The 22,010-nt window shown below is 51.1% G+C and overlaps 1 protein-coding gene across 2 annotated transcripts in view; it reads left to right on the top strand.

The window, feature by feature from the left end:
- notch1b (notch receptor 1b) overlaps positions 1-10,156 on the top strand; it is a 45,049-nt gene extending 34,893 nt beyond the window's left edge. Inside the window, exons 27-35 of one of the 2 annotated variants that reach the window (XM_084468637.1) lie at positions 168-611; positions 1,152-1,300; positions 3,321-3,534; positions 4,165-4,255; positions 4,675-4,837; positions 6,223-6,521; positions 6,820-6,967; positions 7,064-7,161; positions 7,596-10,156. In XM_084468637.1, coding sequence (XP_084324763.1) covers positions 168-611; positions 1,152-1,300; positions 3,321-3,534; positions 4,165-4,255; positions 4,675-4,837; positions 6,223-6,521; positions 6,820-6,967; positions 7,064-7,161; positions 7,596-8,975 — 2,986 coding nt within the window. In that variant the 3' untranslated portion in view covers positions 8,976-10,156. Of the gene's footprint in view, positions 1-167; positions 612-1,151; positions 1,301-3,320; positions 3,535-4,164; positions 4,256-4,671; positions 4,838-6,222; positions 6,522-6,819; positions 6,968-7,063; positions 7,162-7,595 lie in introns of both variants that reach the window. The other variant, XM_084468636.1, reaches the window with a different exon arrangement.
- Positions 10,157-22,010: the final 11,854 nt, after the last annotated feature.

Below are 22,010 nucleotides of genomic sequence, written 5' to 3'. Positions count from 1 at the left end.
ATAATATATACGTTTAGATTGTAGCCACAACAATTATATCTACATTGTCAATGCAAAAAAACATTGAAATTTTTTTTAATTTGACTGTGACCCCCCCCCCCCCCCTCACCCCACTGTGACCCCCCCCCTCACCCCACTGTGACCCTCCTCCCCCCTCCCCTCCCCAGCCCGCTGTACGACCAGTACTGCAAGGACCACTATGCGGACGGCCACTGCGACCAGGGCTGCAACAACCCCGAGTGTGAGTGGGACGGCCTGGACTGCGCCGTCAGCGTGCCGGAGAAGCTGGCGGTGGGCCAGCTGGTGCTGGTGGTCCACATCCTGCCCGACCAGCTCCTCAACAACTCCTTCGGCTTCCTGCGTGAGCTCAGCCGCGTGCTGCACACCAACGTGGCGCTCCGCAGGGACCAGCTGGGCCAGCTGATGGTGTTCCCGTACTACGGCAGCGAGCAGGAGCTCAGGAAGCACAACATGAAGCGGTCCCTGGAGCCGGGGGCTGACCCCGGAGAGGTGCTGAGCCTGGTGAGGAGGAGCCTGGACCGGGTGCTCAGACCAGGCCTCCCCGTGGCCGGCCGCACGCGCAGGGAGCTGGACCACGTGCAGATCAGAGGGTGAGGCTTCATGGGGTCTGTGGGGCCTATGGGTGAGGCTTCATGGGGTCTACGGGGCCTATGCAGAGAGAGCTGAGCTGAACATGAAATTAGCTCCCTCTGTAGGCTTCCTGGATGGAGCCTCAACCCTGACATGCTCTTAAAGGACAACCACTGGGTCAGCCGCTGGGTAGATGACAGAGTGATGGGGTCTGTGTAGTTCATGTTGTCAGTGTGAATGGATGAGATGTTTCAGAAAGATCTGGACCATGGATCAGGGGTTTGGGTGACCCAGCCGGGAGGTCTGTTAATGACGTCTACCTCTGTAGACTAGCCGGTTGAACACTTACTGCTCCCATATGACATGTTTTATATTGTAAGTTGAATTTGGTTAAAAGCGTTTGCTAATTGACTCAATACTAAACGATAAATAGTCGATTCCATCCATTGAACAATTAACAATTCCTTTTTCCTGGGCCTCTGTTAAACAATGACGAAAGGTGTGTTTCTGTCCCTGTGCTGGACTGGTGTGTTGTTGACCCTGGCTGTGTCCTCCCTCAGCTCCATCGTGTACCTGGAGGTGGATAACCGCCAGTGTTTCCTGCAGTCCAGCGAGTGCTTCCAGAGCACCGCCGACGTGGCCGCCTTCCTGGGAGCTCTGGCCTCCAGCGGCAAGCTCAACATGCCCTACATCATCGAAGCAATGCACAGTGAGTTCACACTCTGAGACACACACACACGTGGCGTAACCCCAACAGCCCAATCATTACCTCACACATACACCACACAGACACACACACACACGCTGAAACACACACACATACACCACACACACACACACACGCTGAAACACACGCACATACACCACACACACACACACACACACACGCTGAATCACACGCACATACACCACACACACACACACTGAAACACACACATATACACCACACATACACACACGCTGAAACACACGCACATACACCACATACACACACACACACATGCTGAAACACACGCACATACACCACACACACACACATGCTGAAACACACGAACATACACCACACACACACACACACACATGCTGAAACACACACACATACACCACACACACACACACGCTGAAACACACGCACATACACCACACACACACACACACACACATGCTGAAACACACGCATACACCACACACACACACACACACACACACACACACACATGCTGAAACACACGCACATACACCACACACACACACACACACACACACTGAAACACACACACACACACTGAAACACACACATATACACCACACACACACACACGCTGAAACACACGCACATACACCACACACACACACACACACACACGTGCGCGTGCGCTGAAACACACGCACATACACCACACACACACACACACACACGCTGAAACACACGCACATACACCACACACGCTGAAACACACGCACATAAACCACACACACACGCTGAAGCACACGCACATACACACACACACGCTGAAACACGCACATACACCACACACACACACACACACACACGCTGAAACACACGCACATACACCACACACACACACGCGCTGACCAACGACACATGTGCCTCCAGAGTCACTCCGACCAGGGGCCCCGCCCTGCAGTCAGGTCCTGACCCCGGTGTGTGTGATTGTGTATTTAGAATTCAGAGCTGAACAAATGCAGTTGTGGATCTCAAGGCCTAAACAATCAATTCTTTCCTCTGTGTGCAAATCCATCTGCTTCGGGCTTCAAAATGGTTAATTGCCGTAAATCAACTCATCCCCCTCCCCCACCACAAGCTCCCTCTCCCTCCTCCCAGAACACCATCACTGTCCCACCACAAGCACCCTCTCCCTCCTCCCAGAACACCATCACTGTCCCACCACAAGCACCCTCTCCCTCCTCCCAGAACACCATCACTGTCTCACTCCATCCGTCTGCTTCACAGTCACAGAGAGCCCACATTAACACATATACAAACGGCTACACACACGCACACACACACGCACACACTTTTCCTCCCAGTGTGATTGGCTGCTGCAACCTTCACCCTGCTGGATGTAACACCGGGACTTAATGCATCTCTATGGGTCCGGCTTGGGGGAGTTTATCATTTCAAAATCGTTAGTGGAGGGAAAAAAAGAAAAGAGAAGGGGTAAAAATTGATCGGGAGTGTGCTAGAAGTTGGGAGTCTTTGTTATCTTGAAAATCCTAATAAATCCTTCGTCTTTAGAGCTTAAAGGGCGTGCAGTAATTTGAAGTTCATTAATCCCGCCCCTCCCTCTCCCTCTCCCCCTCTTAAAGAAGGCATGGGGAGGGGGTCTCCTGACACCTTGGCTTGTGAAGGAGATGGAAGCTGCTGATGTTCTGGCTTTTCCTTTTTTTTTGTTCTTATCAAGCCCCATCCCCTTTTTCGCCTTTTCTTTTTTGATGATGAGAGGTGGTTAGCATGGGGGATTATTGGCGAGCAGATAGAGGTAGCTAGCTTCCCAAACGCCCAAGGAGTCTCACTTCCTCTCTGGCACTGGCTGCTGTCGGACCGTCCAGGGGTGGCGATCCCGGAGAGCCATCGGCCGCGGCTAGGAAGGGCCGGGCGCGCTCTAGGGTGGTGTCACCGCCACCGCCCGCACCACCTGCACTCCCCCCCTCTGAGTCCTACCCCCCCCCCGCGGCCCTGACCATGCCGGCTGTCTTCCACCCAGGTCACGTGGACCCCCCGCCTGGGAGCAAGCACTACACCGTCTACGCCGCCCTGGGCGTGGTCGCGCTGCTGGCCGCCTTCGGTGTCGGCGTGGTGGTCTCCCGGAAACGCCGCCACGAGCACGGACGACTCTGGCTCCCGGAGGGCTTCAAGAGCGGGGAGCCCGGCAAGAAGAAGAGACGCGAGCCCGTCGGAGAGGACGCCGTCGGACTCAAGTAGGTCTGGCTGTTTGTGGGGCGGTCGGCTGTTTGTGTGGCGGTCGGCTGTTTGTGTGGCGGTCGGCTGTTTGTGTGGCGGTCGGCTGTTTGTGTGGCGGAGGTCGGCTGTTTGTGTGGTGGTTGGCTGTTTGTGTGGTGGAGGTCGGCTGTTTGTGTGGTGGTTGGCTGTTTGTGTGGTGGAGGTCGGCTGTTTGTGTGGTGGTTGGCTGTTTGTGTGGTGGTCGGCTGTTTGTGTGGCAGTCGGCTGTTTGTGTGGCGGTCGGCTGTTTGTGTGGCGGAGGTTGGCTGTTTGTGTGGCGTTCGGCTGTTTGTGTGGCGGTCGGCTGTTTGTGTGGCGGTCGGCTGTTTGTGTGGCGGTCGGCTGTTTGTGGGGGGGTCAGCTGTTTGTGGGGGGGTCAGCTGTTTGTGTGGCGGTCGGCTGTTGTTGTGGATGAGGTCGGCTGTGGGGGAGGTGGGATAAGGAATTGGGGGTGCAGGTTATGGTAACGATCCTCCGCTGGAGGTGAACAGGACAGCGGGGTCTGCCCAGATCAGCAGATGAATTCATTTGGGGTTTTGGTTTGTGCCTCACCAGCGAGGTTTGTGCGAGGGTTCAGAGTTGTCATTAGATTGTGTGGTTGACCTCAGGCCGCTGAAGAACTCTTCGGACCTGTCCCTGATGGAGGACCCCCACAACGACTGGGGCGAAGAGGAGCCCCACGACCCCAAGCACTTCAGGGTGAGCGACCGCCGCGCAGTCACCTCCAATTACAGAATCCTCCAAACAATTATCTCAAGCAGTTGTATATCATTTTAAAAACATTATTTTATCAAATTGTAAAAATATATATTTTTGTACTTTTTTATGTTATCGCTGCTCCGATTTTCAATTAATGTTGAATTAAATTATATTCTATTTGTAAAGTCCTTAATCACACTGACAGTCTCAAAGGGCTTAACAGGCCATATTTGTATGGCCTGTTCAGATAAGATAAGATAATCATTATGTATATGATAATTATATAATATAGAATATAACTGTACAAAAACAAAAATAAGTAGGCCTACAAAAATAAAATATTTCTATATTTCAAATGTCTTTATTCAATTAAATATCTATATATCTAAAAGGTGTGTTGTGGATTTGTCCTGCAGCAGTTTGAGGAGCAGGCCATTCTGGATGTGGAGGACAAGACGGACCACCGGCAGTGGACGCAGCAGCACCTGGACGCGGCCGACCTGCGCGTCCCCTCCAGCGCCCCCACCCCGCCGCAGGGAGAGCTGGACAGCGACTGCATGGACGTCAACGTGCGGGGCCCAGGTGGGTGCCTCACCGGGCCCCTTTAGAAAAGCATTTTAGACATTCCTACTGCGGCCAGACGGGTTGGAGTTGATTGTGTTTGTTTTTTGGATGAGTGGATGAAGGCTAATGTGTTCATCTGTGGTGAACCGTGAGCGGTCGTTTAACATCCAACTGAAGACCATTTTAAAATAGGATTGTATTTAGAATTAATTTAAATTAATTTAAAATCATACACAACAATATAAAGCATTTAAGATTTTCCATATATTTTTTTAATTGAATTCTATAAAAAATTATTTTAAAGAGCAATTGATAATTTTTTCCATTTTTTATTACAATTTAGAATTACGACTCTAGTATAAAGCATAAATATATTATTTGATTGAAGTTAAATGCTTCCAGGTAAGGTTTTCATACTTTGTGTATGCCTTTGCATGTGTGTGTGAGCGCGTGCGTGTGTGTGAGCGCGTGCGTGTGTGTGTGCGTGAGCATGGGTGCGTCAGAGCGTGCTAATGCCGTGCCCTGGGGGGAGGTATCCTCTTCAAAGCAACCCGCTGGAAGCCGGTCGCCTGAGGGCGGAAGCACTGATTCCTGCCCCCGTTCCTCATTTCAACCATTAATGGCTGCTGCTCTACTCCATGTTAATACGACCAACAAAGGCATCAAATACCATAAACGAAACCTAAGGAAAACACACCTCAAGTGCCAAATCCTCTTAAGAAAATCCAACTAAAATGAAAAGTAACAAGAGTTTAAAAACTAGAGACTCTATCCCTCTCTCCTCTGCCTCTCTCCCCCACTTCCTCCCCCATGGTGGATCAATGTGCTTCAATCGACCAGATCTGCTGGAGCCGCCTGGGTTTGCTTTTCTTTTGAAGAGGAGAAAGCCTGTGCACGTGGAGCCACTGGGCGCCTCATGCTGATAGATGATAATGCCTCGTTTTCCATCCGCATAGCTTTAGCGACCCCCCCCCCCCCCCCCCCCCCACCCCACCCCACCCCCGGCTCCAGCGGCTCCACCGGGCCCCTGAAGCCCTCTTGTAGGCACCGGGTGTTGATGTGAATCCGTTATCGGGAGAGGTTGAGAGCTGCAGTGATTGGAGCCAGGCGCGGGCGTCAAATCCTCTGTTCGATCAGTTGTTTGCTTTGTTTTGATCTCCCCTGTGCTTTGAAGTGCGTGCTGCTGTCGGGCCCACTCTAGCCTGGTGAAGCCTTCTCTGTTTCTTTGGCAGCGGCCTCGGAGATCCAGCTACGGCCTTACTGCCTACAACCCAAAGCCTCCATCATCCCCTGACCTTTGCTCTCTCGCTGTCTCGCTCTATCTCTGTTTCTATGTGGAGAATAAACATTTCAATCGCCATAGCAGTTAAATAACAAAGTGCTCCCTCTCCCCCTCTCTCCAGACGGCTTCACACCACTGATGATCGCGTCGTGCAGCGGCGGCGGTCTGGAGACGGGCGTCAGCGAGGAGGAGGAGGATGTCTCAGCGAGTGTCATCAACGACTTCATCTTCCAAGGCGCAAACCTCCACAACCAGACGGACCGCACTGGGGAGACGGCGCTGCACCTGGCCGCGCGCTACGCCCGCTCCGACGCCGCCAAGCGCCTGCTGGAGGCCAGCGCCGACGCCAACGTGCAGGATAATATGGGCCGCACGGCCCTGCACGCCGCCGTGGCGGCCGACGCCCAGGGCGTGTTCCAGGTGGGTCGCCGTCGCTCTCCCTCCATTGGCTGATGCATAGGGTCGCTCCGAGGCCACACAGTGCCAGTTAGACCAGTTCTTAATCCTACACATCGGAATATATGCTATTGTGGGACTGTCACTGAAATAATAGCTATTCAGAAAGGCGTAACCATGGAGATAACACTTTGAGCTGAAAGCGGGGGTTCACTCTGTGTTCTCAACTGTTAAAGCACTCGTCTTCAGATCCTGTGGTTGGACCCGGGGGTCATGGTTGTCTACTCGTTGTAGTATTGATTATTGTCTGTTGATTCTATAGATCCTGATCCGGAACCGCGCCACCGACCTGGACTCCCGCATGCAGGACGGCACCACCCCTCTGATCCTGGCCGCACGGCTGGCGGTGGAGGGCATGGTGGAGGAGCTCATCAACTGCCACGCTGACGTCAACGCCATTGACGACTTCGGTACGCTCCCTCCTCCCTCCTCGCACTGACATCGGCGTACAGGGGGTCTTTGACCCGCTGTTCATCTCTAACGTTGCTCTTTGTTTTGGCGCTCAGGTAAATCCGCTCTGCACTGGGCGGCGGCTGTGAACAACGTGGAGGCGGCCATCGTTCTGTTGAAGAACGGAGGGAACAAGGACATGCAGAATAACAAGGTAACAACCAGGGCAACAGAAACACACTCTTTATATTGACTCAATGGTCCATCGTCAACCTTTATTTAATCGAGGAAGATCGAGGCTTCCCAGGACTCTTGTCCATGAGAGCCTGTGTAGGCAACATGGCAACATGGCAACACACAGGGAGATATGTAGGCCAATGGGGAGTAAAGATATTATATATATAACCAGAATAACAATTATTAGGTAAGCAGAATATGGAATGAAAGAGAGACATAACACAGCAGGGAAATACCAACAATAAAACCTTTGAATGATTATAATAAATAATAGTAGTACAGTAATAAAAATGAAGAAGAGAAAAGGTAATTACTAAAAGTAAGTTAAAGTATTAGAGCATTAAAACAATATACAGATACAGAGGGAGAGTGGAGCTCTGAGCATGTGTGTGTGTGTGTGTTTGTCCTCAGGAGGAGACGCCCTTGTTCCTGGCTGCCAGGGAAGGAAGCTACGAGTCGGCCAAGATCCTTCTGGAGCACTTTGCCAACCGGGACATCACGGACCACATGGACCGGCTGCCCCGGGACGTGGCTGGGGAGAGGATGCACCACGACATTGTGCGCCTGCTGGACGAGTACAACCTGGTGCGCAGCCCGCCCATGCACACTGGCTCCATGGGGTCCTCGCTGCCCCCCCAGCTCTGCTCTCCCAACAACTACCTGGGGGGAATGAAGGGCCCTCAGGGGTCCCACGGCCCAGGCAAGAAGGCCCGCAAGCCCAGCGCCAAGGGCATCGGCTGCAAGGACGGCAAAGACATGAAGAACAAGAAGAAGAGCGGGCCGGACGGGAAGCCGCCGGCCGGCCTGCTGGACAGCTCGGCCGTGTTGTCGCCCGTCGACTCGCTGGAGTCCCCCCACGGCTACGTCTCGGACGTGGCCTCGCCGCCCATGATGACCTCGCCCTTCCAGCAGTCCCCATCAGTGTCTCTGGGCCACATGCAGGGCCTGGCCGACCCCCACATGGGCGTGGGCCTCATGGGTCTGGCCAACAAGCAGGAGCTGGCTCGCATGCAGTTCGACCCACTCCCGCCGCGCCTCACCCACCTGCCTGTGTCCGGCGCGGGGGGCCAGCCCCCCATGAACGGCCAGTGTGAGTGGCTCTCCAGGATGCACAGCAGCCTGAGTCAGGGGGGCCACTTCAACCCCCTGAGGGGCCCTCCCGGGGGGCAGGGGGCCTTGCACCAGGGGGGGCAGCACGCCATGATGAGCGCCCTTCACAACGGCCACCCCGTGTCCCACATGCTGGCCTTCCAGGGGATGCAGGGCAGCCGGCTGGGCCCCCAGCCCCACCTCATGCAGCAGCAGGCACAGCAGATGCAGCAGATGCAGAACCTGCAGCAGTTGCATCAGCAGCAGCAGCAGCCTCATCAGCAGCCACAGCAGAGCATTCAGCTGACGCATCAGAACGCCAGCGGCGGCGCTCAGACGTTCATCGGCGGGGACCTGGGCTCCCCGGAGCTGCAGCAGGGCACCGGCGGCTCCGGCATGCCCATCCACACCATCCTGCCCCAGGACGCCCCCATCATGCCCACCTCCCTCAGCCAGTCCATGCCTAGCGCCCAGTTTCTAACCCCTCCTTCCCAACATAGTTATACTGGGCCCATGGACAACACCCCCAACCACCAGCTGCAGGTCCCCGACCACCCCTTTCTGACCCCCTCACCGGGCTCCCCAGACCAGTGGTCAAGCTCCTCTCCACATTCCAACATGTCTGATTGGTCGGAAGGAATATCCAGCCCGCCCACAAGCATGCAGTCCCATATAGGGCTTATACCCGAACAGTTCAAATAACAAGCTTGTGTTTCTCTACGACGCCCATGAGAACTGCTGAATATTTGTGTTTTTTTACGAGAATGGCACACTTAAATAGGGCGGCAGACGACAGATAGGCAACCTTTATCTTTGTTTGTGTTTTTATACTAACAGCAAGATTCCCTGTGCTTCCTTTGTCTTCTTATTTATTAATGCCTTATTTATAACTTCAATATGTTCTGTTGCATCGTTCTTTTCTCCCCTGAGTAGACAGTAAACACACTGGGTATTTATTTGTTTAAGGACTTAGCCCTTTTTATGAGCTCTCAATCTTAGTTTATAGTTCCATCTTTTTTTTGTGTAATCTTTGTTTATAATAATTATAGTGATTTTCTTTTTAAAGAGCATTTTTACAGAGAAGATTTTAAGTTCCAGTGCTACTTCAATTTAAGTGTAATATTCAAGTGTTTTTTTGGGGCGGGTAAAGATGTTTTATACATTTTCGGATTAAATAAATGTTTGCGCTTCGAATTGATTATTCCCACGCATGCAACATTGCGGAATGGGGATGTGATAAATTGAATATTACGCTGCCATCTTGGAGACTGGCATTTGAAGACAGACTTAGTCTTTTTGTAAGTCCTGTGGTCTTTGTTCAAAACATTATTGTTGGGGAAATGTTATTATTGAGAGGGAAAATTCACTTTCACATTCCCTCCACTAAGTTCAAGCCTATGGCTGTTTATCTTCCTTTTGTAAATAGGTGAAGCATTAACTTTGTAAACAGGATTTTGTTTCAGAAATCTATGTGTTAGGCATGCCCTTCTGATGGAGACAGCAGTCCACAGCCGTACTTCTACATAGTGTATATTTTGATTCTCTAACTAATGCAGAGCTAGACATATGAAAATTATACATGAATTATATCATTTAAAACATGCTCCTTTTTTCAGAAATTTATTCAGAAATGAATGGTAAGATGAATACATTTTATATTTTATTTTCTGTAATGAGCCAATTTGGTCTACATTAAATACATTCAGTGTTTTTTTTATTTTCTCAAGTTTGTAAAATGTAATTCAGTTACCTGTAGCTTGTAGTGACTATACTTTTGTTTTTCCTCCTTTGATTTGCAAGAAATATTTTTCTTCTCAAGTCATCTGTAAAAAAAAAGTGCTGTTTGTAAAGATTTTTCTTGTTATAATAAAGGGCACCTCAGGTGGCTGATATAAACTTCTGTATGTCTTTGTATAAACCCCTTTTTTTTCTTTTTTTTAAATACATTTAATATCAATTGATTATCAAGAGCCTTTTGGCAATATAACATGGAATCATTAGTTTTGAATCATCAAACTATGACTTGATCACCAATCAAGAAATTACTTCATAATTAGCTGGAGACCAGCATTTTCTACTATACTGTTTTGTATTAGACTTATCAATCTGTGGTAAGTGGATCAAAACTTGAGTCTAAAGCTAGGTCCTTGACATGTGTCTATTACTATAATTTAGGGTATCAAATTGGCCTTGACTGCTGACTGCTTTTCAGAATCATTTTAACAGTTTAATTTCATCCTGCTCCATATATTTCCAGTTGGTCTCATTGACTTCAGTTGAGGCTATAGAGTGAGGACGTTCTAGATGACGTTCTAGCCCAGGGTGGCTATCACAAAATCTAACCATTGCGGACGTCACAAAGCCAAAACAACGGCAATATTTAACCAAGAAACCCAAAGTCAAGCTTAAATGGTTACGTAATTTCTTGTGACACTGGCGGTTAAATTATTAATTGATTGAAAAGTATGATTGTTATATCTCGGGCAAAAAGCAGAAAAGCATTTTGCACGCATAAAAAATAAAAAAGTTTATATAACTGTCCCTTTCAATGCAAACGTGTTACTAGGCTTACCAAATGGTGGTATAAACCCTATACCACCATTTGGAAGTGAAGCACATTAATTTTGAGCACAATTAACATTTTAAGGTCAGAAACACATTGTTGGTCAAAAAGTGATTCTCTCACTCTGAAAAGTATTTTGCACACATAAAAAAGACAAAAGGTGATATATCTGCCCCTTTCAATACATGTTACTAGGCTTTGGTAACAGATATGGAAAACAGTTATGAGTTTCGCAAATGATAGAGCAGTTGTTGGTGTTTTAGAGCCATCTGCTGGTGTGGTTGTGTATTGCAGATCTGCCTCCGCGTCTGCGTCCGTGTGCGGCTGTTGCTAGTCAGAACCAGTTGACGTGACATGTGGTAAGTTTGCATTGTAAATAGCTCCCGAGGATTTATAAGTTTTAAGACCGAGAATGTATTTTTATTTGATGAACCTCGGCATTTTAGATTATTATATTGTAGCGACCCTGAGACTCTTTGGGAGTTTGTGTGTTTTGTGTTATGTGTTTGCATTGTGTTACTTTGTTGTGCCGGTTCTATGTGCATGTGTTGTGGGGTTTACTTGCCGGTCGGTGTGGGGAGTGGGTCGCCGGGTCGGCTGGGGGCGGGGCTTGGGAGAACAGGAGGGTGGGGGCTTGCACGTGGAAGCGTTGCGGGTGCAGGTGGGTGTGCCGGTGAACCGGTGGTTTTGTGTGTGTATTGGTTTTTCCGGGTTCGGTGACCAGGTTGAGCGAATAAACGGTTAACAAGAACTTGCGACTGGACATTCTTAAGTTACCGGTAGGGTCGTTACACTGGTGTCAGAAGTGAAAACTTTTTTTTAACTTTTATTTATTTATTTTTGGTCCTACTCGACGAGTCGGCTGTAGTTGCTATAGCCGTTAGCTGTTTTTTTTTGTTGTCGCTTTACATCAACACCAATAATGTTCCCGGCGGACTGTCGGGTGAAGATAGAGACGGACGACTACGGCGAGGGTGCGTGTGGAGTAGCTTCGGGGTCTCTGGTGAGGGGAAGAGCCCAACGGGAACCGGCCGCCGTTGGAATGAACGGAGATTTTTCCCGCGTGGTGCGCAGCGCCGACTGCCCGTGGCCGCCACAGGACGGCTACAGACATGGCGGCGGCTTTCTCGCATCGAGCCCGGTGTCCATCAAGACGCCTAGATACACCGGTAAGGCTGACTGGGAAGCTTTCCACGCGCAATTTGAACTTTTGGCCGATGCTGGCGGATGGTCAGTGAAGGAGAAAGCGCTGCAGCTTGCGATGTGTCTGTCGGACGAGGCGTTGTCATGTTTGTTGCTGCTTAGCCCAGAGGACAGGGGTGACTATGCTGCCCTAGTGGGGGCGCTGAAGAGGCGTTTTGGACTGTGTGTTAGGCCGGGACTAATGCGCTCAGAACTCTGTAATAGGCGTAGGAAGCCGGGGGAGACGCTGCGGGCCCTGGCCAACGATATCGAGAGCCTGTCTCGGCGAGCATACGCCCACATGCCGCCAGCCGTGCAGAGCGAACTCGCTCGGGATCAGTTTCTCCAGGCCCTTTCCCCTACAGAGCTACGCACACAGACCCAGCTAGCCCACCCGCAGACTTTGCAAGAGGCCCTGGAGATGGCCATAGAGAGGGAGCTGGTGTGGGCTGGAGCCATCGACAGTCATCCAGCTCCTCAGCCGATGGTGAGATCGGCAAGGGAGGGTAATGAGGACTCACAGAAGCCAGCCTGGGTGGACGAGCTCACTGAACTCGTTCGCGCTGTCTCTATGCAGGCGGACCGCCGCTCCCCATCTCGTCCGGGGCAGAGGGTCTGCTGGGGCTGCGGGCAGCCTGGCCACCTGGTCAGACAGTGCCCTAAAGCTGCGAGTGCCCAGGGAAACGAGTCAGGGTCCGCGTAATTGGGGAAACGCGAGGCCCTGCCCCCGTACCCCCACCGTCATCGTCTGGAGGAGCCCACCATCACAGCCGGGGGGGCGGGGCTCCACCCCCCCCAGAAGCAGATGACAGCATCCCGGAGCCTGTTGTCGTGGTGGGGCGGACCTGGGCGGGGGACTTTTGTCATGTTCCTGTCACTGTGGAGGGGGTGGCCTGTTTGGCTTTAGTGGATACAGGGTCTACTGTGACCCTGGTGAGGCCAGACATTTTGCCAAGCTGGACAGTACTTCAGCCTACAACCGTACAGCTCCGCACGGTCACGGGGGAGAGGGCTCCCATGAAAGGGAAGGGGTTGTTGTCCATCTGCGTAGGGGGAAAGACCTCCTCCACCCAGTGTGGGTTGCAGCTGTGCAGGACCCCTGTATCCTGGGGCTGGACTTCCTGCGGTGCACAGGCTGCCAACTGGACCTGGAGAAGGGGGCGATTGGCTTCCAAGGAGGGCTCGCAGTCTATATGGCCCCGCCAAACACACCCTACATCCGGCCCCCACCGACAACGGCTCAGATGGAGCAGTCACACGTCCCCGGCGCCCTTCACCCCCTTGCAAAGACCTTCCAACCACCCTGGCTTCCCAATCCCTGTCCATTGACCCAGTCCTCCTTCCACAACCCTCCCCCCTCCTCCCCATCCCCTCATGTCAATGTTGTGGCCCCTGCAGACTGCTCTCTTGCCACCATGGCACCCCCCTCCATGTGCCTGGGCCCCTTCCCCTGCCCTGCCCAGCTCCCCCAGACGGGAGAGGAGACGGTGCTGTCTGCTGTGCGGGCAATATGGCAGGGCCACTGTGATGGACTCGACCCTCAACAGCAGGAGCAGCTGTGGCGACTACTGGCAGAGTTTAAGGACAGCTTCGCCTTGAATGAGAGCGACGTGGGTCAGACGCACCTGGTGCAGCATGAAATCGACACTGGGGATGCCAGGCCCATCAGAATGCGCCCGCGTCGCCTGCCCTTGGCCCGACAGGAGGCTGCGGACCAGGCGCTGTGGGAGATGCAGCAGGCGGGCCTCATAGAACCCTCAGATAGTCCCTGGGCAGCAGCCGTGGTGATGGTGCCTAAGAAGGGGGGTAAGTGGAGATTCTGTGTTGACTACAGGCCACTTAACGCAGTAACGAGGAAGGACTCCTACCCCATCCCGCGCATCGATGAGGCCCTAGATGTCGTGGCTGGGTCGTCCTGGTTCTCCTCACTCGACCTCCGCTCTGGCTACTTCCAGTGTCCTCTTGCCCCTGAGGCCAGACCCAAGACTGCATTCTGCACTAGCAGAGGATTGTGGCAGTTTCGGGTCCTCCCTTTTGGCCTCTGCAATGCACCTGCAACCTTTGAGAGGCTGATGGACAGAGTGCTCACTGGCATCCCCCGGCAGCAGTGTATCGTCTACCTGGATGATATACTGGCACACGGGGGCTCCTTCGAGACAGCACTTGCCTCGCTGCGTCAGGTTCTGGAGAGAGTAGCTGCAGCGGGCTTGAAGCTCCATCCCGATAAGTGCCATTTCATGAGGAGAGAGGTAACTTTCCTTGGACACAAGGTGGGGGGGGAAGGCATTAGCACCATGGGGGACAAAGTGCAAGCTGTCCAGGACTGGCCCACCCCCACTGACACCAGACAGCTGAAGAGCTTCCTCGGACTGGCGTCTTACTACAGGCGCTTTGTGAGGGGCTTCTCCTGTGTGGCCGCTCCCCTGTTCCACCTGCTACAGAAGGACAGGGAGTTTGTGTGGGCAGAGGATTGCCAGTCTGCCTTCGAGACCCTCAAGGGAGCTCTCACCAAAGCCCCGGTGCTCTCCCCTCCTGACCCTGCCCTGCCTTTCATCCTGGACACGGACGCTAGTAATGTTGGCAATGGCGCCGTGCTGGCACAGGAGGGGCCGGAAGGGGAGCGGGTGGTGGACAGCAGGACATTCAACAAAGCTGAACGCCGCTACTGCGTCACTCGTCGTGAGCTGCTGGCCATTGTTAGAGCCGTTCGTCACTTCAAATATTACCTCTGCGGCCTGCGCTTCACGGTAAGGACTGACCACTCCGCGCTCCAGTGGCTCATGTCTTTCAAGGAGCCAGAAGGGCAGGTCGCACGGTGGATCGAGGAGCTGCAGTCCTACAGCTTCAGTGTGGTGCACAGGGCAGGGGCTCGCCATGCTAATGCAGACGCTCTCTCCCGACGCCCCTGCAGTCAGGATGGCTGCCGCTACTGTGAAAAGAGGGAGAGCCGTGAGAAGGAGCTGCGGAGCCAGGGCGAGGGATGTTCTGCAGTGGAGGTGGTGTCCCCGGTCTGCTGTGAGCTCCGGGAGGTCGACACTACAGGGTGGAGACGGCAGCAGGAGGAGGACCCAGACCTTCGACCAGTGCTCCAGTGGGTGGACCTACAGCAGCGGCCCCCCTGGGAAGACGTGGCCGTCCTCTCCCTGGTCACCAAGGGACTGTGGGCTAAGTTTGAGGCCCTGCGGCTGTGGGATGGCGTGCTTCAGCGGGCCTGAAAGGAACCTGCCACCGGAGAAGTTAGGTGGCAGGTCGTGGTGCCTCACTCTCTGCGTGGGGAAGTGCTCCAAGCGGTCCATGGTGCTGTGGGCTCGGGGCACTTTGGGGTGTCAAAGACCCTGCGTCGCCTCCGCCTTGGCTTCTACTGGGGGCAGCACAAAAGGGACGTTGAGGACTTCTGTCGCCGCTGCGATGGCTGCACAGCCCGCAAAGGCCCCGCTGGGAGGTCCCATGCCCAGCTACAGCAGTGCCCTGTGGGGTTTCCTATGGAGAGGGTTGGGGTGGATGTGGTGGGCCCGCTACCCTGTACAGAGAGGGGGAACAAGTACGTCCTCACAGCCATGGACTATTTTACTAAGTGGCCGGAGGCGTACGCTCTGCCTGACCAGGAGGCGGAGACCATAGCGGACGCTTTAGTCGGGGGGATGATAAGCCGTTTTGGGGCAGCGGAGTCCATCCACAGCGACCAGGGCAGAAATTTCGAATCCCGTGTCTTTGCGGCTTTATGTGGCAGGCTGGACATGCAGAAGACCCGTACTACCCCCCTCCACCCCCAGAGTGGCGGCTTGGTGGAGCGGTTTCATCGCTGTATGGAGCAGCAGCTGGCCATTGTCTCGGCTAGGCATCAGCGGGACTGGGACACTCATCTGCCTCTGGTACTCATGGCCTACAGGTCAGCTGTCCAGGAGTCGACGTCCTGCACGCCTGCTCTGCTGATGTTGGGCAGAGAGCTCCGCACCCCGGCCGACCTGGCGTTTGGCCGGCCGCCCGATTCTCCCCCTGTTCCTCCCGGCCCAGAGTACGCCAGGAGACTCCAGGACCGCCTGGAGACGGCTCACTCCTTTGCCAGGGGCCAGCTGCTGAGCGCAGGGGTGAGGCAGAAAAGGAACTATGATGTACGCTCTCGTGGCAGGCACTTTGAGGCTGGGGAGCTGGTCTGGACCTACAGCCCGCAAAGAAAGAAGGGAAGATGCCCGAAGCTCGATAGCGAGTGGATTGGGCCATGCAGGGTCCTAGAGAGGATGGGGGAGGTGGTGTACCGGGTCCAGCTACCACCTCGGGGAAGGAGGGTGGCCCTCCACAGAGACAGGTTGGCCCCTTATCGAGGCACTGCCACCCCTCAACCTGCTCCCGCGAGCCCTGCGGCTCCCCGCACCGGTGCAAATGGGCCCCAGACACGCCCACCTCAGTGTTCTGGTCCTAGGCCCCCACCGGACCCTATCCCTGTCCCCCCTCCCTGTCAATCGCCACAGTCAGCAACTTGGCCCCCGGCCCCGCCCCTCCCTTTCCCCCTGCCCCCCCCTGGGTCTGATGCTTGTGGGCCCCTCTCGGCCTCAGGCACTTCTCCCCACCCCCCCGCAGCCCCAACACGGCCTCGGAGGGAGAGGAGAGCTCCGGGTCGCTTCCGGGACTTTGTTTGTTCCCTCGAGGACGAGGAACTTTGAAGGGGGGAGGCAATGTAGCGACCCTGAGACTCTTTGGGAGATTGTGTGTTTTGTGTTATGTGTTTGCATTGTGTTACTTTGTTGTGCCGGTTCTATGTGCATGTGTTGTGGGGTTTACTTGCCGGTCGGTGTGGGGAGTGGGTCGCCGGATCGGCTGGGGGCGGGGCTTGGGAGAACAGGAGGGTGGGGGCTTGCACGTGGAAGCGTTGCGGGTGCAGGTGGGTGTGCCGGTGAACCGGTGGTTTTGTGTGTGTATTGGTTTTTCCGGGTTCGGTGACCAGGTTGAGCGAATAAACGGTTAACAAGAACTTGCGACTGGACATTCTTAAGTTACCGGTAGGGTCGTTACAATATATTGTATCATTTATATGTTATTATTGTTGTTTTTATAGTTTGTCACTTGGTAGGGAGTTTGTTCATATTTTTAGTTGGACCACATGTTACTGGTTAGCTATGTTGGATGTTCGCTAGCAATGTACCGTCATTTTCGGACTATAAGACGTGCCTTTTTTCCCATTTTTCGACCCTGCGGCTTATATAACGGTGTGGCTAATCTATGAATTTTTACAGCTAACGGCCACTAGGGTACCTCCTAAATCTATGGATTTTACAGGTTACAGTCCACCACCTTTAACTCTATGGGCCCTAGTTAGACGGTCTAAAACGCAGACGTCAAGGCGCAAAGTCAAAGTAGGCTACTCTGTGGGCGGTTCTACGGCGCTGTTGCTATTATGACGGCGGGATAAATGAGCTTTGCGCCCGGTGCAAATCTAAAATGGGTTGGGCTGAAACCTGTAGGTGTGTTTTGGGCATAACGTGCAATAAACCAATAGAGAGAGTTCCACCTGCCATCCCCTTTAAGACCCAGCGCATTTGACTTGGCGAGTTGATAGTTTGACAGGGCGTTTGCAGTCTCCGCTGAGACAGATGCATGACCACATGAATTTCAAACTTCAAATGGCTCAGTTTATGGCAAAATAATAGGCATAATTCACACATGGAATAGCATTTTCTTCTCCAACTTCAGAAACACTGATTCGTCATGTAAATTGCGGCAAAGCCAACTTAAAACATATGATATGCGGACACGGTCCCGATGGCCGTGGGTCTATTTAATGATATGCGGCAATACATTAACAAACATTGTTTGTTACCAGAGGGGTGTTCCACAAAGCCGGTTTTATCACTTACCCAGCTAAGTTAACCCAGGGTTAGCGGCAACCCTAGGTTTTCCGTTCCAAAATGAACACGGTATGTAAGTTGCTATAGAAACATATGCTCTCAATCAAACCTGGTCGGAGCAGGTTTTGCGCAGGTTAAGTTTGGAAGATAACCCGGTTTTGCTCAGAGTAGGCTATTTAAACCTGCGTTTATCGCAGCTTTTACGTGTTCGCCTATTGATATCGGAGCGCAAATAATTAGTGCAATTCACAGAGAGAGATTAATTTGACCACGACACGACATATTGTCCTTTCCGGATGACTTTTTGCTGGAGAGATATAGTTTTTCACGTGATTCTTTGATATATTTAAATAGCCTTCTCCACATTGTAAATGTTACCAATCGTGGATCTGCCCTCAGTTCACTACAAACAATTTGCATAGCTTTCCGTTTTTTTGCAACGGGTAGCTTTTTGTACAGTGTAGGAGATGCTGAGCACACAAAGCTACCGTCTGCCGCTCAGTGCGTCTGTCTTGCGCCGAAGCGGTTGTTGCGTAACTTCATCGTTTTTCCAGGCCATAAACCCACGAGACGCATGAAAATGGAGTTTCACCAACTTGCAGGTCAGCATTATCTACTTTAAGTGTTCCCAAATGGCTCCGAAATTATCCTTGTTGATTTTCATCTGGGTGTTATTTTTCAGGATTTCCTAATGTAATTGGGTGCATGGCACACATCCAATGTGAGCAATACATTTCAACAGGGTGCGTTGCATTATGAACATATCATAGACCTCATATAATTGTTGTGCTTGTGCAAGATAGCTCAAAGTTTGTATTTGATCGCAGGGCAATTCGATGGGGATCTCCTAGGAGATCGAGGGTATCCATGCCTCCCGACGCTCATCACCCCGTACCCTAATCCCGCTCCTGGACCACAGACAACATTTAACCTGGCACACAGCAGAACCCGCGTTAAGATTGAAAATACATTCAGGATATTGAAGTCCAGATTCCAATGCCTACGTGGACTAAGAGTTTGTCCGGAACGGGCATGCGATGTAATTGTTGCATGCGCCGTCCTCCACAATATAGCCACTCTGCGCAAAGAGATGCCTCCCCACTTTACCCGTTCCTCGAGGAGGAACACATTCGCAAATGTTTGTAAGGGCTGACAAAGGATGCGAGACTACATTTGCAGAAATCATTTAAATAAAAAAAATTAAAAAAACACTTTTCTTCCATCATTTTTATTCTTTAGTTGCTGAGGGAGGAAAAAGAATAATTAGTACCTTGATCGGTAAAATATGCGGCCCGTTTCGCCATTTTGATCAGGATTTCCATGATCCATACATCAAGTCTTTATAGGTTTGCCGTGAACGCGCACAACCCTGTGTTAACCAACCCCGTGTTGATTGAACTAATTCATAACCGGTGCTGTGGAACCGACAGCTCTGGGTTAGTCGGCACAGGATCAAACAACCTAGAGTTCAGCGTTAACTCTGTGTTTGTTAAACCTCCGTTCTTGGACACCCCTCAGGTATTTTTCGGTCAGTGGCGCAATTGCATTGGTGCATTTTTTAGATCACTAAAATAGCACCAAGTATCATTTGCGCCGGAACACGCCTCTGCTTTTCGCCGACACGCCTCTCCAGGCGCAAGTGTAGTGTCGCCTGGTTGCTGCGGGGGGAAATCAGCTTTGCGCCGGGTGCAAACTAGCAACGACACATGCGTCGGTGTAGAAAGTCAATTGCGGCGGGCACAAGATAGGGCCCTATATGGGCGGGCTCCAGCAGGAAAAGCTGGAGGTCGGAAAAGAGTGAGACAGGTAGCTCGCAAAAATAAAAGTGGAACCGAGAGTGGTACGAGAAACAGAACGAGAGAAAGACAGACGACAGTGACGAAGATCAGTTTGTTGGTTTTGAGAGCGACAACGAAGGAGAGAGGAGAGTGGCTGACAAAGCCACCCTGAGCCTGTTTGTTTCCGACACTGAAGATGAGGACTTTGGTGGTTTTAGTACGCAGGAAGAAGACGAAGATGAGGATTAATGACTTGACTTTTCTGGTTACCGCCGTGTACTGCACCTTGTAGGCCTACGTTGAAGATGAGGATTAATGACTTTTCTGGTAGGCTGATAACCGTATATTTTATACGGGCACTTTAAAAAAAAACAACACACATTTAATTTAGCCATTGATATTGCCTCGTCAAGCGCTGTAAGCTTTGTCTGTTTTTGTTATGGTACTACTGTAGGCTATAATGTGCACTGGGAGCGCACCGTTTAAGTTTGGAAGTTTAAAAGTTTGTGTGTCTGAAACGCTATGTGTCCTACAGTTTACACAGTAGGTTATGTTCTGTAGCTACTATTGCACTTAATGGTAACACTTGAATACATTATGCAAATATGCAACTTGTTTGTTGAAATGTTAATAAATGGGAGCTTCCTCAAACAGCCACTTCTTTCCCGACAATCCCCTCTGTGCACAAACCCTTACATATGGTAATTAAACATTAAAACACCTGCGGCTTATAGTCCAGTGCGGCTTATATATGTACACATCATTCAATTTAGCTGCTGCGGCTTATATTCAGGTGCGCCTTATAGTCCGGAAATTACGGTAAGTGTTTTGTTTTACTCGTGCAGATCCCTGCTGTATGAATCACAAATACACCTTTGAAAGACACCAATGGGTTTGTCCTGTCTTTCATGTATGTTTCTCCAAAATATAAATTTAACGTTATAATTGTATTATTTGTATATATTTGATGTGTATATTGGAGAACAAGTTGACGTGACATTTGATCCTGCTGTATGAATCACAAATACACCTTTGAAAGACACCAATGGGTTTGTCCTGTCTTTCAGTCCTTTAGACCTGATCATACCCGTTACACTTACTAAGGGTTGTATAAACCCTATACAACCATTTGGAAGTGCATAAGTACTAGGGGTGTGAATCTCTCATGTAAAAGACGATACGATTCGTATTTAGATACATGGTCACGATATGATTCAAGAAAAGATACATGTTGATAACAAACAATTCAGTATGATTCAATTCGATGCGATTCGATGCAGTTCACATTTGCAGTGCACATTTTACATGATCAATTATCATGGTAAGTAATGGTTTTCAATAAGGCAAACAATTACTCTATAATAAAAGTAACTAGTTACCAGGGAAAGTAATTATTTGCGTTACTGTAAAATGCGTGTGTCGTTGTGAGGTGCTTCATTAGATGCGTCAACAAAGTTTTCGCTCCTGGACATAATGTACACTTTACATGCACGTTCTTCCTTTGACCTCAATGAATTAGTGCTTATATCTCCACCTTGAAAATTACAACTTTTCATCAGATTGCTCCGGACTCGCCATTTCTACTGCTTCATCAAATCTGTTTGGTGTTTGTGTGTGCGTGTGGCACGCGTATCCTGGCTTGTGTGTAAAAACACTGGCTCTGATTGGCTACCATGAAACATGACTCTGCCTTTGCCAATCATAATCGCTTATCTCGTCGTTAACCCACCCGGTCTCCTCACTAGCAGTTTATGTATGGAGCTAGGGGTGCGTTCAGATTATGCAGTTTATTCAATCAATTCATAGTAACGCACCGCATTTAACGTTCAGTAACGATAACGGCGTTGTAACGACGGAAACAGTAATTAGTTAGATTACCCCCTTACTTAAAAAATAACGGCGTTACCTAACACCGTTCTATTAAACAGCGTTATTCCAAACACTGCTCAATTGTGGCTGACTCATAAACTGGCTGATGTCCTTGTTCTTGTGAAGCGTGGGCATGTTTGTGCCACTGCTGCTCGGTGCAGCGCCATCATCAATGCTAGCTTCAGCTGCATGGTGTCTGGAAATGTGTGTTTGCAGGTTTGTGGTACCGCCACTATACTCGATGGCTGCCTGACACAATTTGCATATTGAAATACTTTTATCAAGTTTGCCTTCTCTTTTGAAAAAGCCAAACAACTTCCAAACTTTTGATTTTAGTTTGACCGGCGCCCTGAAAATAGGTTCGGAGTTGTCAGACATATTTTCTGTGGCATCTGATCTCAGGTCAGGTGGGCACGTCTTAAATAGTCGCGCGTCATTGAAATGGATAGGGCGTGATAGGCTATGCCATCTTTGACCAATGAGAGGCTGTCATTGTTCTCAA

This window comes from Micromesistius poutassou (genome assembly GCF_964030765.1).
Source record: "Micromesistius poutassou genome assembly, chromosome: 5".
In the NCBI taxonomy this organism is placed as follows: Eukaryota; Metazoa; Chordata; class Actinopteri; order Gadiformes; family Gadidae; genus Micromesistius; species Micromesistius poutassou.
The sequence above is the reverse complement of the archived record's forward strand: the minus strand, read 5'-3'. Positions and strand labels throughout refer to the sequence as shown.